Below are 12,847 nucleotides of genomic sequence, written 5' to 3'. Positions count from 1 at the left end.
GTTGTGCAATTTATTTTTGGAAAGGGAACGTTTTAGAAAAGATGAGCAATTAAAGTATGAGAGGATCAGCTGATGATCTTGATCATTAACATGAGAAGGCAAGAAACAGACACCATCCAGGTCCACATCTGTCTGTTTGCACTAGTTGCAATAAGCAGTAAACTGAACTTGTTTTATTATGACTTAGGCTTCTGGAGGACATAAAGACCATGTTCCCTCATTCTGCTACATTCTCCTGCTGTGCCTCAGTAGAAAGAAGTAAGACCAGAGTGAATTTGGGAGATTTTTTTCACACGATCCCCTGAGAAGCAGGAGAGCAGGTAAGACGGTCTTGTGCGTACACAGTAATTCAAAAAGAGACTTGGGGAAACTTCCAGAAAAATTGCAAAAACATTAATTTCACGGCAAAAACTGCCACATGTCTAGATTCTCTGGCTTCACATAATGCTGGGTTCATTTATTCATTTCAATTACATTACAAAATATGTGGGAATGTTAGGCTTTCCACTATCATATATACACAGACCTAGACCAAGGCACACACCAGACAGGATAAAGTCGTGGAGAAATTTAAAGAGGGGTTAGGTTACCACACAGAATAAAATCTTACAATCCATTATCTGCAAAAATATTAAGACATGGCTGTCCACCTAAATTCACAGGCCAGGGAAAAAAGTGTTAATCAGAAAAGTAGCCAAGAGGCCCATAATATCTCAGGAAGAACGACAGAGGTCTACAGCTCAGGTGTTCATAGGACAACTATTATACATGCACTCCACAAATCTGGCATTTATGACCAAGTAGCGCAAAGGAAGCCATTATTGAGACCCATAACATTCCTCTTTGCAGTTTTCCACAAGCATTGTAGGAAACACAGCAAACATCTGGAAGAAAGTGTCCACATAGGCAACAACAGAACCAACACACAAAAAGGAGGAAAACTAAAAGTGGTCATTACCCTGAACATACCATTCCCCCAGCGAAACACTGTGGTGGCAGAATCATGCTGTGGGTACGGTGTTCTTCACTATGAACAGCGGAGCTGACCAAGTTGACAGGAAGTTTGATGAAGCCATAAACAGGACAGTCTGGGAAGAACAAATGTTAGATGCTGCAAAAGACAAACATCTGGGGAGGAGGTCTACCTTCCAGTAGGACGACAGCCCTGAACACACAGTAAGATCTCCAACGATCAAAGTGACATTCACTGACATTCACAGAGATAGACTGGTAAAAAAAGATGATGTGTTGTCAGCCACTATCTTAGCCTGGCTATATTGTGAGCCACACACTCTCAGCTGTCTAATGGAAACCTGACTGCAGCATAACACTATTCGTTATTAAATACAATTTGCAAAGTGTTTCTAATATGAAAAAGGAAAATTGGCTCTGTTGGTAAGTTTTGTCTGCACATGAGCAATCAGAAGATCAAATATGATCCAATTTATCAACCAGAACAGGTCCTCAAACAGAGGGAACGAGCTGGCATTTGGCTGCTGTTTGACAGCTGGGCTGCTGCTGCTGGTGACCTTGTGTTCTTTTATAGATGATACACTTGGTCCTGCCTTTGAGTGGTTTACTCTTTTTTGCTCATATACATAGCTATTGTTTGAGCTATTACTGTGATTAACTGTATGTGCTGTTGTTTATCTTCTAGACATTAATGCTGGCTCAGAGTTTATCTGCCTAAATTAGATGAAGACACTTCAGGAGCTTTTCTTTCACATGGAATGTAGTCCTTCAGTAAAAAAACAAAACAAAGAAAACTCTAGTGCATCTGTGCTCTTTTTGTGTGTCAGCTCTGTCTTCTCAAACATCCAGTCGGTCTTGGCAGAAGGATCTTCACACTGAGCCTGGTTCTGTTGGAAGTTTCTTTCTGGTAAAGGGGAGTTTTCCTCTCCACCATCGCTACATGCATGCTCCATATGAGCGATTGCTGCGAAGTCAATGGTTCCATCCGAATACCCATAATAACAGCTTCTAGCTCCTGTTCCTTGACCTTTCATGGGGTCAACAGTAAGAACTCTATGGTGGGAAGGAAAGGAGTTTCAGACTGCTGTGCCAAATTTAGACAGCCTTTAACTCTGACGTCATTATGGGACAGAGACCCACATGGATGATGCGAGCCAAATCCAGGCTTACAGCCTTCCCAAAATGAATAACAAAGTGCATGATCTTTCCGGACATTTTCGTTGAATTCTGTAAGGGGGCTGTGCTGATACTTCATATCATGCAAAGGATTGTGGGATATCTTAAGGGTTTAGGGACGTCGCAGGTTTCCTAGGCAAAACTAGCCGCCGTAGGGAGCACACAGGCTATTTTTCTACCTCCTTCCTTACTGACTGCACTATTGGGACAGCACTTATCATGGCGACCGCTGACGCACTTCTGCTTTTGCTAAAGAGTCCTTGCTCTATAAGGGTATTTGGATTGAGCCAATGACACAATGCAAGCAACTGTCCACTGTGGCTACATGCTCATCCAGGAGGAATACATGCTGCAAGTCAGTGAGTCGAGACAATCTAATGGGTTTCCCCAGATAGAAAACCTTTTGACCAATCTGTTTGGATGATTTGATTGAATTGACTGTAAGGTGCCTTGAGATGACATGTTGTACGTTGGTACGATATGAAAAAACTGGTTGGATTTGATTTGACTAGCACAGAGGTCTTCAACCCTGATCCTCACGGCCCACTGTCCTGCATGTTTTAGATGTTTGCCTGCCTTTACACAACTGACTTAAATAAATGGCTGATTAACAGGCCTCTGCACCCTTGATGGGTGCTCAGGAGGTCATGTAACTATTTGATTCAGGTGTGCTGGAGCAGAGACACAACTAAAACATGCCAGTGGATCCTAAGGATGCTTATGTATGTTTGAAACATATAGAAATTTATCAGAATATTAATTTACCAGCCAGTGTAGTGCACATTTTCAATATTTTTCTGAAGCAACTGAGAATTAATTTTATTCAAATGAATTGATCATGATTTGCATCAGACCATCTTTTTAAAGATCAAAGCTGTTTCAGGGACGGAATTAGACCTGCAGCCAATGCAGTCAGAATTTGTTCCTCATGGCTCCCATCTCAGTTGTTGGTGGAATATGTTGCTGGAAGGGACTGAAATTCCCAGGTGAAATGACGCAGATGAGACAAAGGAGACAATACCTTTGGTCTGAATGAAATAAAAGGTAATTCTTTTCAGGATAAATGTTTAATCTAATATCAGCTGAGGGGTCAGAAAGTCCTTTAGAGAAACTTAGCATCGAGCTCAGAACCACGGGACCCCACGTAATATTCATAAAAGCACCTAAAGTCAGGGTTTTTATGGATATGTTGAAAGTAAAAGTGTGCCAAAAGAATATATGATCTCAGTTCATTTCAATCACCACACAAATAGAGAAACATCAGAACGGACTGAATCATCAGTTCTGATCTGGTGACTGTGCCTCAGTGGGTAGTCTTCTTGCATTTGGAATTTTGTGGGTTCAATTCCAGCTTCCTCCTGTGACACGTTGATGGGCAAGGCACTTATCCCCAATCTGCATATCGGTGGGTGAATGTGGCTTTGAGGGCGCTATATGAATTCAGTCCACTACCATCATCTACAGACAGTTCACTCAGGTCTGAACGCCTGGATCCACACTATAACCTACGATGATTAGGACAATAATGTGATCAACAACATCTGATCCGAAAGTCATAATCAACAACACTTCATCAGTTAAATGTGATCAGTGATGTGATCACTACCTGTCTAAGGGATTCAATGAATAAAATCAGAGTACATTTTTCAAGATTTTATTTGGAAAAGCAGCTGGTCAAGTAAACCATTCAGATTCCAAAGGATATACTAGGTTTAGAAACAAATCTGGTCCCACCAAAAAATGCTTCCATTCTCTGTGCAATATTTCATTCACATCTTGTACATGGGATTACACATTCTCCTTCAAACACTTTATTTTCTCTCCGATAAATACCTAAAATAAATAACTACAAAGCATTTCTCATTCTTCCTCATCCTCCTCCCCAGCACCTTCTTTTTGTTCCTTCATTGTTCCTCAGAAACCTTATGAGATGTTTATAAAACTAAACAAGATACACAGGTTAAACCGTTCAACATGAACATTTTCTGACTGTTTAAAGATCAACCTTAATGAAAGTCTTTAAAGAACCAAAGGACAGATCAGTGCTTTCTTCTGACTGCAGGTCCTGAAGGTTCTCTTTATAAATAATGACACAGACTCCTGGAAGCTTTGAACCTGGCTCAAAACATCAACAGATAATAAATATATCCATAAATTTAAATACTGAAATAAAAATCAGATGTTTTTTTTCACTGGCCCATATGTCCACAGCTTAACAAAGTCTCTGACTGGTCTCTGAACGTCTCCATCAGGACGTTCATAGACCTGCTACAGTCTGAGCTGAAGTACGTTCAGAAAGAGTTAGTCCCTTCAGTCCCCCGTGTAAAGTGTCCCGGCCAAACGATCCCAGTGTGTGAAGTAGGGGGCAAAGTTGCATTTGGACTTGAGGTGGTGGAGGTCATGGTGGCGTGCACCGCCATACAGTCCAAAGGGGATGAGACGGTGCGTGGCCCAGGGCAGGTCATAGCCACAGTGGTCCTCCACTGACAGCCAGATGTTCACGATGAAGAAAACCATCTCTGTGAGGGGATGGCAGCCCAGCAACATGGGGTTGGCGGCAGCAAAAAGGCCCAAACTCAGGGTCTCCCAGGCCCCAGAGTATTCTGCGGTTAGGGCTGAGGTGGAGGTGTAGGTGTGGTGCAGCTGCAGAAGAAGAAGGAGGAAAGGTGAGCAGGAGGGGAAAAAAAACTTTCAGAGAGATCAGTCAAAGCGACGGATTAATCTAAAACAACCGTAAACTCTGAACCTACCTTGTGAAAAGTGCGGTACAGCCAGGGCACCCTGTGGTGCAGCAGGTGCCAGACGAAGCTCTGGAAATCGAACAGGAGCAGGCAGACCAGCACCTGAGCCAGCAGGTGATGCAGAGGTGGAGCCTCCTGTGGCAGCTGCACCGGCCGCAGGTACCAGTTGAGGACAGTGAGTGGAAAGATGAAGAGCAGGTGGTTGTAGAGGGTCAGAGCCAGACAGCTCCGCACCGAGGCCCAGCTGATGGAGCTCTGAGACTGCAACTTGTACCTGCGCACCAGGGTCCACCTGAGGGAGAGCAGGTCCAGCAGAAGAAAGGGCAAACAGAAGATGAGGTACACGGACAAGGAGAAGAACACCGGGAAGAAGGGGGAGCGCTGGACAGACGAGTGTGCCAGCAGAAAGTTCCAGACTGGCTGCAGCAGCATGCTTCTGGTTCTGGTTCTGGTTCAGTAAACTCAAAGTGTGGCTCAGTGTTTTCAGTGTCTGAGTGTTTTCATTGACAGAGCCGCTTTTTATACCAGGACATTCCCACTACTGACTCCACCCCCGTGCCCTTATGTGGATCTTTCCCTGTTCCTCTGGCTCAGGGGAAATTCCGTACAGCGTAGGAAAGGAAACTCGCCGCAGGGTCTAATTTTTCTGTCAAGTTGCATTTGAGCCAAGGGTTCTTCCTCCCATCAGACATGCAATTAAAACATGAATTCAGTTCTTTCAAATGAACGATCTGGTTATGGATCACTGACCAGTAGGCTGTGATGTGACGGAAACCTGTGTTAAGAGTCGGACTAGTTCAGGAATGTATTTGTTCTGTACAGAACGTGCTTCAGGATTCCCACTAATAGACGAGCTTTTCTGAGGAAAATGGATCCAATCCAAATTCTGAGCTGTATGTGAAATATCTGACCTCAGGCTAATTAGAACACTGAAGGATTCTGCAAAAACCAGCAGACGTCCGTGTAACATCACCAGTGACAGTTTGTGTGGAATGAGAATTTATCAGATTAGTAACGCATGCCGATTAAATTCATTTACAAGTTCTGTTGAACTATTACGTTGCATAACAGCCATTATGAGAAAGGAAGTGATCACTTTCAGTCTGTTTCAGTCCATTGGTCTATGGTAATGAAATCGTCTGACAGATCTTTAGCAGAGGGAAGCGTTTGGGAGCAGTTTGCCACCTGCTGAAACCTGTCTGGCATTTACAATCAGGCCAGGAAACAATAAACGCATCAACAGCTGAACGGATACGTGCTCAAACATGTTAGTGCCCCGTCAGAGAACAGTTTTCCCCATGCCTCCTACGCACTAGGACTCCAGACTATGCTGTTAGACAATATTTTATTGATATTGTTCTGTTGCGAGAAGCAGGTGAGGTGTGTTTCAGTGTTAAAGTAGGAAAACCTGCAGACGGGTGGGCAGATGTTCTGTTTGAAAGGTGGGAAGAATCCAGATGAGAATATATAGAACATGCCGAAACCACACAAGCAAACAACATTAGTAGAGCTTAAACAGAAGGTTATTGAACTGGAGCTGCCACTGATAAAAACCGATGTCAAACCTTTCCTTTGAATAAGCTGGAGAAGGATAAGCTGGGGCTGAATCAGACATGAGGACTGACAAGTTGAAATCTATTAGTAGTGCTAATAGTTCACGATGCTATGCCTTCTGACAAGCTTCCAGGGCCTTTGGAAGAGCTACAGGACCACAGCATCACAGATCCTCCACTGGATCCTGGTTCTTCTGTGTTTCCTGCCCTTAGAAAAAAGTAGTTTATTCAAGTGCACTAAAAGTACATGGTACGAGTATATTTTCTAAACGTATATTTATACGTAAGTATTCTTAATAAAATTTCAAGTATACTACTTTTTGCTAAGGGTGGTCATGAGTGATGGACTGGATCGGACCTCTTTCTGATCTTCTCAGCCTGAAGTCAAACATAAACACAGCATTATAGTGACATCTGCTGGACACAAAGATTATTTCGGGTTGTGGAGGTGACAACCCCAGCTCTGTGACTAAACCAGCATCTTCCAAAGGCCGCAGAGCCCCAGATCCTCCCCTTCTACGTATCATGGAACATGCCTGTGCTCAGGACCTTCAGATAACTTCTCTGTGATACACATCGGGCACTAGCAGCAACCTTATCAGACATGACCGTTTTCAGCATCAGCTTGGGCCTTTTGCCAGAGATTTTGGAATATCTGCGATGATACGTGGCAGAAATAAGAAAAACAAAAGGATAACAAACAGGAATAATCGATCGTACTTAAAAGTCATAAACTGTCAGATGCAACCTGCTACAGAGACAACATCAACCACCAAGTCATATAAACTCGGTTTATTAAACATTAGATCTCTGTCAGGAAAATCCCTTTTAATTAATGACCTAATTATTGACAATAATCTTGATGTAATGTTTTTAACAGAAACACGGTTACATGAACTTAATGAAGCACATATTCTGATGGAGTTGACTCCTCCAAACTACAATTTTCTTTGTGAGAGCAGACAGCAAAGGAAATGGGGAGGAGTGGCATCGTTGTTTAATGATTCACTAAAGTGTAAAAAGGTGCTTTTGTGAAAATTCAACTTTAAACATTTGGCTCTCCAGGTAAGGAGCCCGGTTCACACTATGTTTCTGAATGTTTACAGGCCTCCTAAGTCCACATCAAACTTTTTTAATGATTTTAGTGACCTGCTGTCTGTGATATGCGTTGATTATGACTGTTTAATTATTGTTGGAGACTTCAACTTTCACGTTGACAACCCTGAAGACAGAAGAACTGTGTGACACACTTAGAAACTTTGGTTTAACTCAACATGTTAAACAGCCAACACACAAACAGGGACATATTTTAGACTTGATCATCACTAAAGGTCTAAACATTTCACAGGTCAATGTAACTGATGTTGCCTTATCCGATCACTTTTCTGTTACCTTTGAAAGCATAATTACCAGCGACTCATTTAGCCAAACGGACATCATAAGAAAACGCACCTTTAAGGACAATGCCACGGAAACCTTTATTCAAGCTTACTCTGATACTTCAACCTTGGCCTGCAACTCAGTAGATGAGCTTGTAGATAACTTTCATTCTAAAGTCTCAGACATCATTGACTGCATTGCTCCAGTTAAAGTGAAAGTTCTTTCCAGGAAGAAAAAATCTCCTTGGAGAAATGCTCCAGCAGTTAGAGGTGAAAAAAAGGGAGTGTCGAAAAGCTGAACGCAGGTGGAGAAACAACATTCTTCAAGTTCACTACGACATCTATAAAAAGAGACTTTACAGATATGACTTACAACTGAAAAATGCTAGGGAATCTTTCTTCTCTGAGATCATTAACAATAACATTAACAACGCTTGTGCCTTATTTGCCACAGTCGACAGGTTAACAAATCTTCCTGTGTCCGTGGCTTCAGAACTCCACTCCTCCAGGCCTGCAATGAATTTGCTAACGTCTTCACTGAGAAAATCCTAAAGATTAGAGAATCAGTTTGTTCATCCATATCAACTCCAGAACTAAAGCTGTATTCAGCTGGAACACACCCTGACCAAATGTCGCAATTGAGCCAAATAAACTACAGAAGCTTAGAGGAGATCATTCAGCTGCTAAGTTGTTCCTCCTGCTGCCTCGATGTTCCACCCAGACCTTTCTTTAAGGAGATTTTGCCTGTTATAGCATCTTATTTGACTCAGATAATAAACACATCCCTTCTGTCAGGTGTTTCCCCCCAGGCCTTAAAAACAGCAATTATCAAACAACTGCTGAAAAAGAAAAATTTAGACAAACTACTGCAGAACTGCAGGCCCATCTCAAACCTCCCCTTTATCAGTAAGATTATTGAAAAAGCTGTGTTTCAACAATTAAACACCTTCTTAACAATGACCAGCCGCTTTGACGTTTTTCAGTCAGGTTTCTGTGCTCACCACAGTACAGAGACCGCCCTTATCAAGGGGTTAAATGACTGGTACTATTGGACTTCAGTGCAGCATTCAATACTGTTGATCACTCCATCCTGTTAAAACGCCTGGAGAACTGGGTTGGCCTTTCTGGTAAAGCTCTCTAATGGTTTAAATCCTACTTAAAGGACAAGGACTTTTTTGTATCAGTAGGTAACTTTACATCCCAGATGACAAAAATCACATGTGGGGTTCCCCAAGGGTCCATCCTGGGTCCCCTCCTCTTCAATATCTACATGCTCCCTCTAGCTCAGATCATAAAAAACAACATCAGCTACCATAACTATGCAGACGACACACAGCTCTACATCACCATGTCACCAGGTGACTATGAACCAGTTCAGGCACTGAGTAAATGCCTAGAAGACATCAATGCATGGATGTGACAAAATTTTCTTCAATTGAATAAAAACAAAACTGAAGTAATAATCTTTGGACCAATAGAGGAGAGATCAAAAGTTAGCACACAGCTTCAGCTAGGAACCACCAATCAGGCCCGAAATCTGGGTGTAGTGATGGACTCAGACCTGAATCTCCAAAAGCTTCTAAAGACAATTACAAGGTCGGCTTTCTATTACCTGAAGAACATTTCCAGGATTAAAGGACTAATGTCTCAGCAGGATCTGGAAAAAATAATCCATGCGTTTATTTTTAATCAAATAGATTACTGCAACGGTGTTTTTACAGGTCTGCCTAAAAAGTGGACCAGACAGCTGCAGCTGATCCAGAACGCTGCTGCCCGCGTCCTCGCTAAGACTAAGAGAGTAGAGAACATCACCCTAGTTCTAAAGTCCTTACACTGGCTCCCTGTATCTCAGAGAATAGACTTTAAAATTCTTCTGTTAGTCTATAAATCCCTGAATGGCTTAGCACGTCCCAAGAGCTGGCTCTTGGGACGTGGAATGTCACCTCTCTGGTGGGGAAGGAGCCTGAGCTCGTGTGCGAGGTTGAGAGGTTCCGACTAGAGATAGTCGGACTCACCTCGACGCACCGCTCTGGCACTGGAACCAGTCTCCTTGAGAGGGGCTGGACATTCTTCCACTCTGGAGTTGCCCATGGTGAGAGGCGCCGAGCTGGGGTTGGCATACTTGTTGCCCCCCATCTCGGTGCCTGCACGTTGGGGTTTTCCCCGGTGAACGAGAGGGTGGCCTCCCTCCGCATTCGTGTGGGGGGACGGGTTCTGACTGTTGTTTGCGCTTATGCACCAAACAGCAGTTCAGATTACCCACCCTTTTTGGAGTCCTTGGAAGGGGTACTGGAGAGTGCCCCTCCTGGGGACTCCCTCGTTTTGCTGGGGGACTTCAACGCTCACGTGGGCAATGACAGTGAGACCTGGAGAGGCGTGGTTGGGAGGAATGGCCCACCTGATCTGAACTCGAGTGGTGTTTTGTTGTTGGACTTCTGTGCTCGTCATGGATTGTCCATCACAAACACCATGTTCAAGCATAAGGGTGTCCATATGTGCTCTTGGCACCAGGACACCCTAGGTCGCAGTTTAATGATCGACTTTGTTGTCGTTTCATCTGATCTGCGGCCGTATGTCTTGGACACTCGGGTGAAGAGAGGGGCGGAGCTCTCCACCGACCACTACCTGGTGGTGAGTTGGCTCCGATGGCGGGGGAGGAAGCCGGTCCGACCTGGCAGGCCCAAACGCACAGTGAGGGTTTGCTGGGAACGTCTGGTAGAGTCCCCTGTGAGGCGGAGCTTTAACTCCCACCTCCGGGAGAACTTTAAACACGTCCGGAGGGAGGCGGGGGACACTGAGTCTGAATGGACCATGTTCCACACCTCTATTGTTGAGGCGGCTAGTCGAAGCTGTGGCCGCAAGGTTGTCGGTGCATGTCGCAGCGGCAACCCTCGGACCCGCTGGTGGACACCAGCGATAAGGGAAGCCGTCAAGCTGAAGAAGGAGTCCTACCGGGCTTTTTTGGCCTGTGGGACTCCGGAAACAACTGAGCCCAGTTCTGCCGGAGGTTTTCCTTCCCGTTAATGGGGAGTTTTTCTTCCCACTGTCGCTTCATGCTTGCTCAGTATGAGGGATTGCAGCAAAGCCATGTACAATGCAGACGACTCTCCCTGTGGCTCTACGGTTCCCCAGGAGTGAATGCTGCTTGTCGGGACTTTGATACAATCAACTGGTTTCCTTATATAGGACATTTTTGACCAATCTGTATAATCTGACCCAATCTGTATAATATGATTGAACTTGATTTTGTAAAGTGCCTTGAGATGACATGTTTCATGATTTGGCGCTATATAAATAAAATTGAATTGAATTGAATTGAATTGATGCATACCGGCAGTCAAAGCGGCAGGCAGCTCGGCTGGTCGCCGAGGCAAAAACTTGGGCGTGGGAAGAGTTCGGAGAGGCCATGGAGAAAGACTTCCGTACGGCTTCGAAGCGATTCTGGTCCACTATCCGGCGTCTCAGGAGGGGGAAGCAGTGCAGTACCAACACTGTTTACAGTGGGGGTAGTGTGCTGCTGACCTCGACTCGGGACGTCGTGTGTCGGTGGGCGGAATACTTGGAAGACCTCCTTAATCCCACCAACACGTCTTCCATTGAGGAAGCAGAGCCTGAGGACTCTGGGTCGGGTTCTCCCATCTCTGGTGCTGAGGTCGCCGAGGTTGTTAAAAAGCTCCTCGGTGGCAAGGCCCCGGGGGTGGATGAGATTCGTCCTGAGTACCTTAAGGCTCTGGATGTTTTGGGGCTGTGTTGGTTAACGCGGCTCTGCAACATTGCGTGGACATCGGGGGCAGTTCCCCTGGATTGGCAGACTGGGGTGGTGGTCCCCCTATTTAAAAAGGGGGACCGGAGGGTGTGTTCCAACTACAGGGGAATCACACTCTTAAGCCTCCCTGGTAAGGTCTATTCAGGGGTTCTGGAAAGGAGGGTCCGTTTTATTTTCCTATATTTTAATCATGTAAAGCACTTTGCATTGTCTCTGTACTGAAATGTGCTATAAAATAAATTTGCCTTGCTTTGCCTTCTAACTCTTGGAACGGGCTGTTAGAATCTAAGAGCCGCTTTAGGTGGGTTTTGCCTTTTTAAAAAGGAGAGAGATTTTCTTTTATATCACTACGCAGACTCTTTATTTTCATCGTTAAATGGACATACAAAAGTGCTTACTACCTGGTGCCAACCACCATGGCAGCCACCAAGCAGACGTGGCATCCTTGTGTCCCTTGTATACACTCACTGGCCACTTTATTAGGTACACCTGTCCAACTGCTCGTTAACTCTTAATTTCTAAGCAGCCAATCACCAGGCCAGGAAACAATAAACGCATCAACAGCTGAACGGATACGTGCTCAAACATGTTAGTGCCCCGTCAGAGAACAGTTTTCCCCATGCCTCCTACGCACTAGGACTCCAGACTATGCTGTTAGGCAATATTTTATTGATATTGTTCTGTTGCGAGAAGCAGGTGAGGTGTGTTTCAGTGTTAAAGTAGGAAAACCTGCAGACGTGTGGGCAGATGTTCTGTTTGAAAGGTGGGAAGAATCCAGATGAGAATATATGGAACATTAAACAGGAGATTAATGAACTGGAGCTGTTACTGGAAAAAAAAAAAGATGTCTGATATTTTTTTTTTTTTTTTTACTTTTCTACTTTTGTTTGCTTCTTAAAATATACATTAAGATTAAAAAAAAAACACAGCATAAAAAAATAACGGTTAAAAGAACAAGAGTGAATAAACACGTAAATACAGCCAGACATAAAAACCATCTGAAACTAAAATAAACACTCTTGAATATCACCAAAAGGACAGGAAGCACATTTTATTTGAGCATGTAATTTTGGCAAACTGAATTTTAATGCTGCAAATGGAATGTACGATGGGCAACTAATCTGCCCCCTTTCATTGGTTTCCCTGGCCAAATATAAAATAGGAGACATTATAGGCTGTAACTGGGATTCACAGAGCAGTCAGTGAAGGCATCACCAGAACTTCAGTTTCATTTCTTTCTCCACAGCCAGTGAAAGCAGC

At 44.1% G+C, this 12,847-nt stretch overlaps 1 protein-coding gene across 1 annotated transcript; it reads right to left on the bottom strand.

The window, feature by feature from the left end:
- Positions 1-3,786: 3,786 nt before the first annotated feature.
- Positions 3,787-5,480, bottom strand: ch25h (cholesterol 25-hydroxylase). The gene is made up of 2 exons (XM_012858789.3): positions 4,899-5,480; positions 3,787-4,791 (listed from the first exon to the last, which is right to left on the bottom strand). Exons 1-2 carry the CDS (start codon positions 5,319-5,321, stop codon positions 4,459-4,461), a joined length of 756 nt encoding a protein of 251 aa, XP_012714243.2. The 5' UTR covers positions 5,322-5,480; the 3' UTR covers positions 3,787-4,458.
- Positions 5,481-12,847: the final 7,367 nt, after the last annotated feature.

Source organism: Fundulus heteroclitus, chromosome 10, assembly GCF_011125445.2.
Source record: "Fundulus heteroclitus isolate FHET01 chromosome 10, MU-UCD_Fhet_4.1, whole genome shotgun sequence".
Taxonomy (NCBI): domain Eukaryota; kingdom Metazoa; phylum Chordata; class Actinopteri; order Cyprinodontiformes; family Fundulidae; genus Fundulus; species Fundulus heteroclitus.
This window is presented reverse-complemented; position numbering and strand designations above follow the sequence as displayed.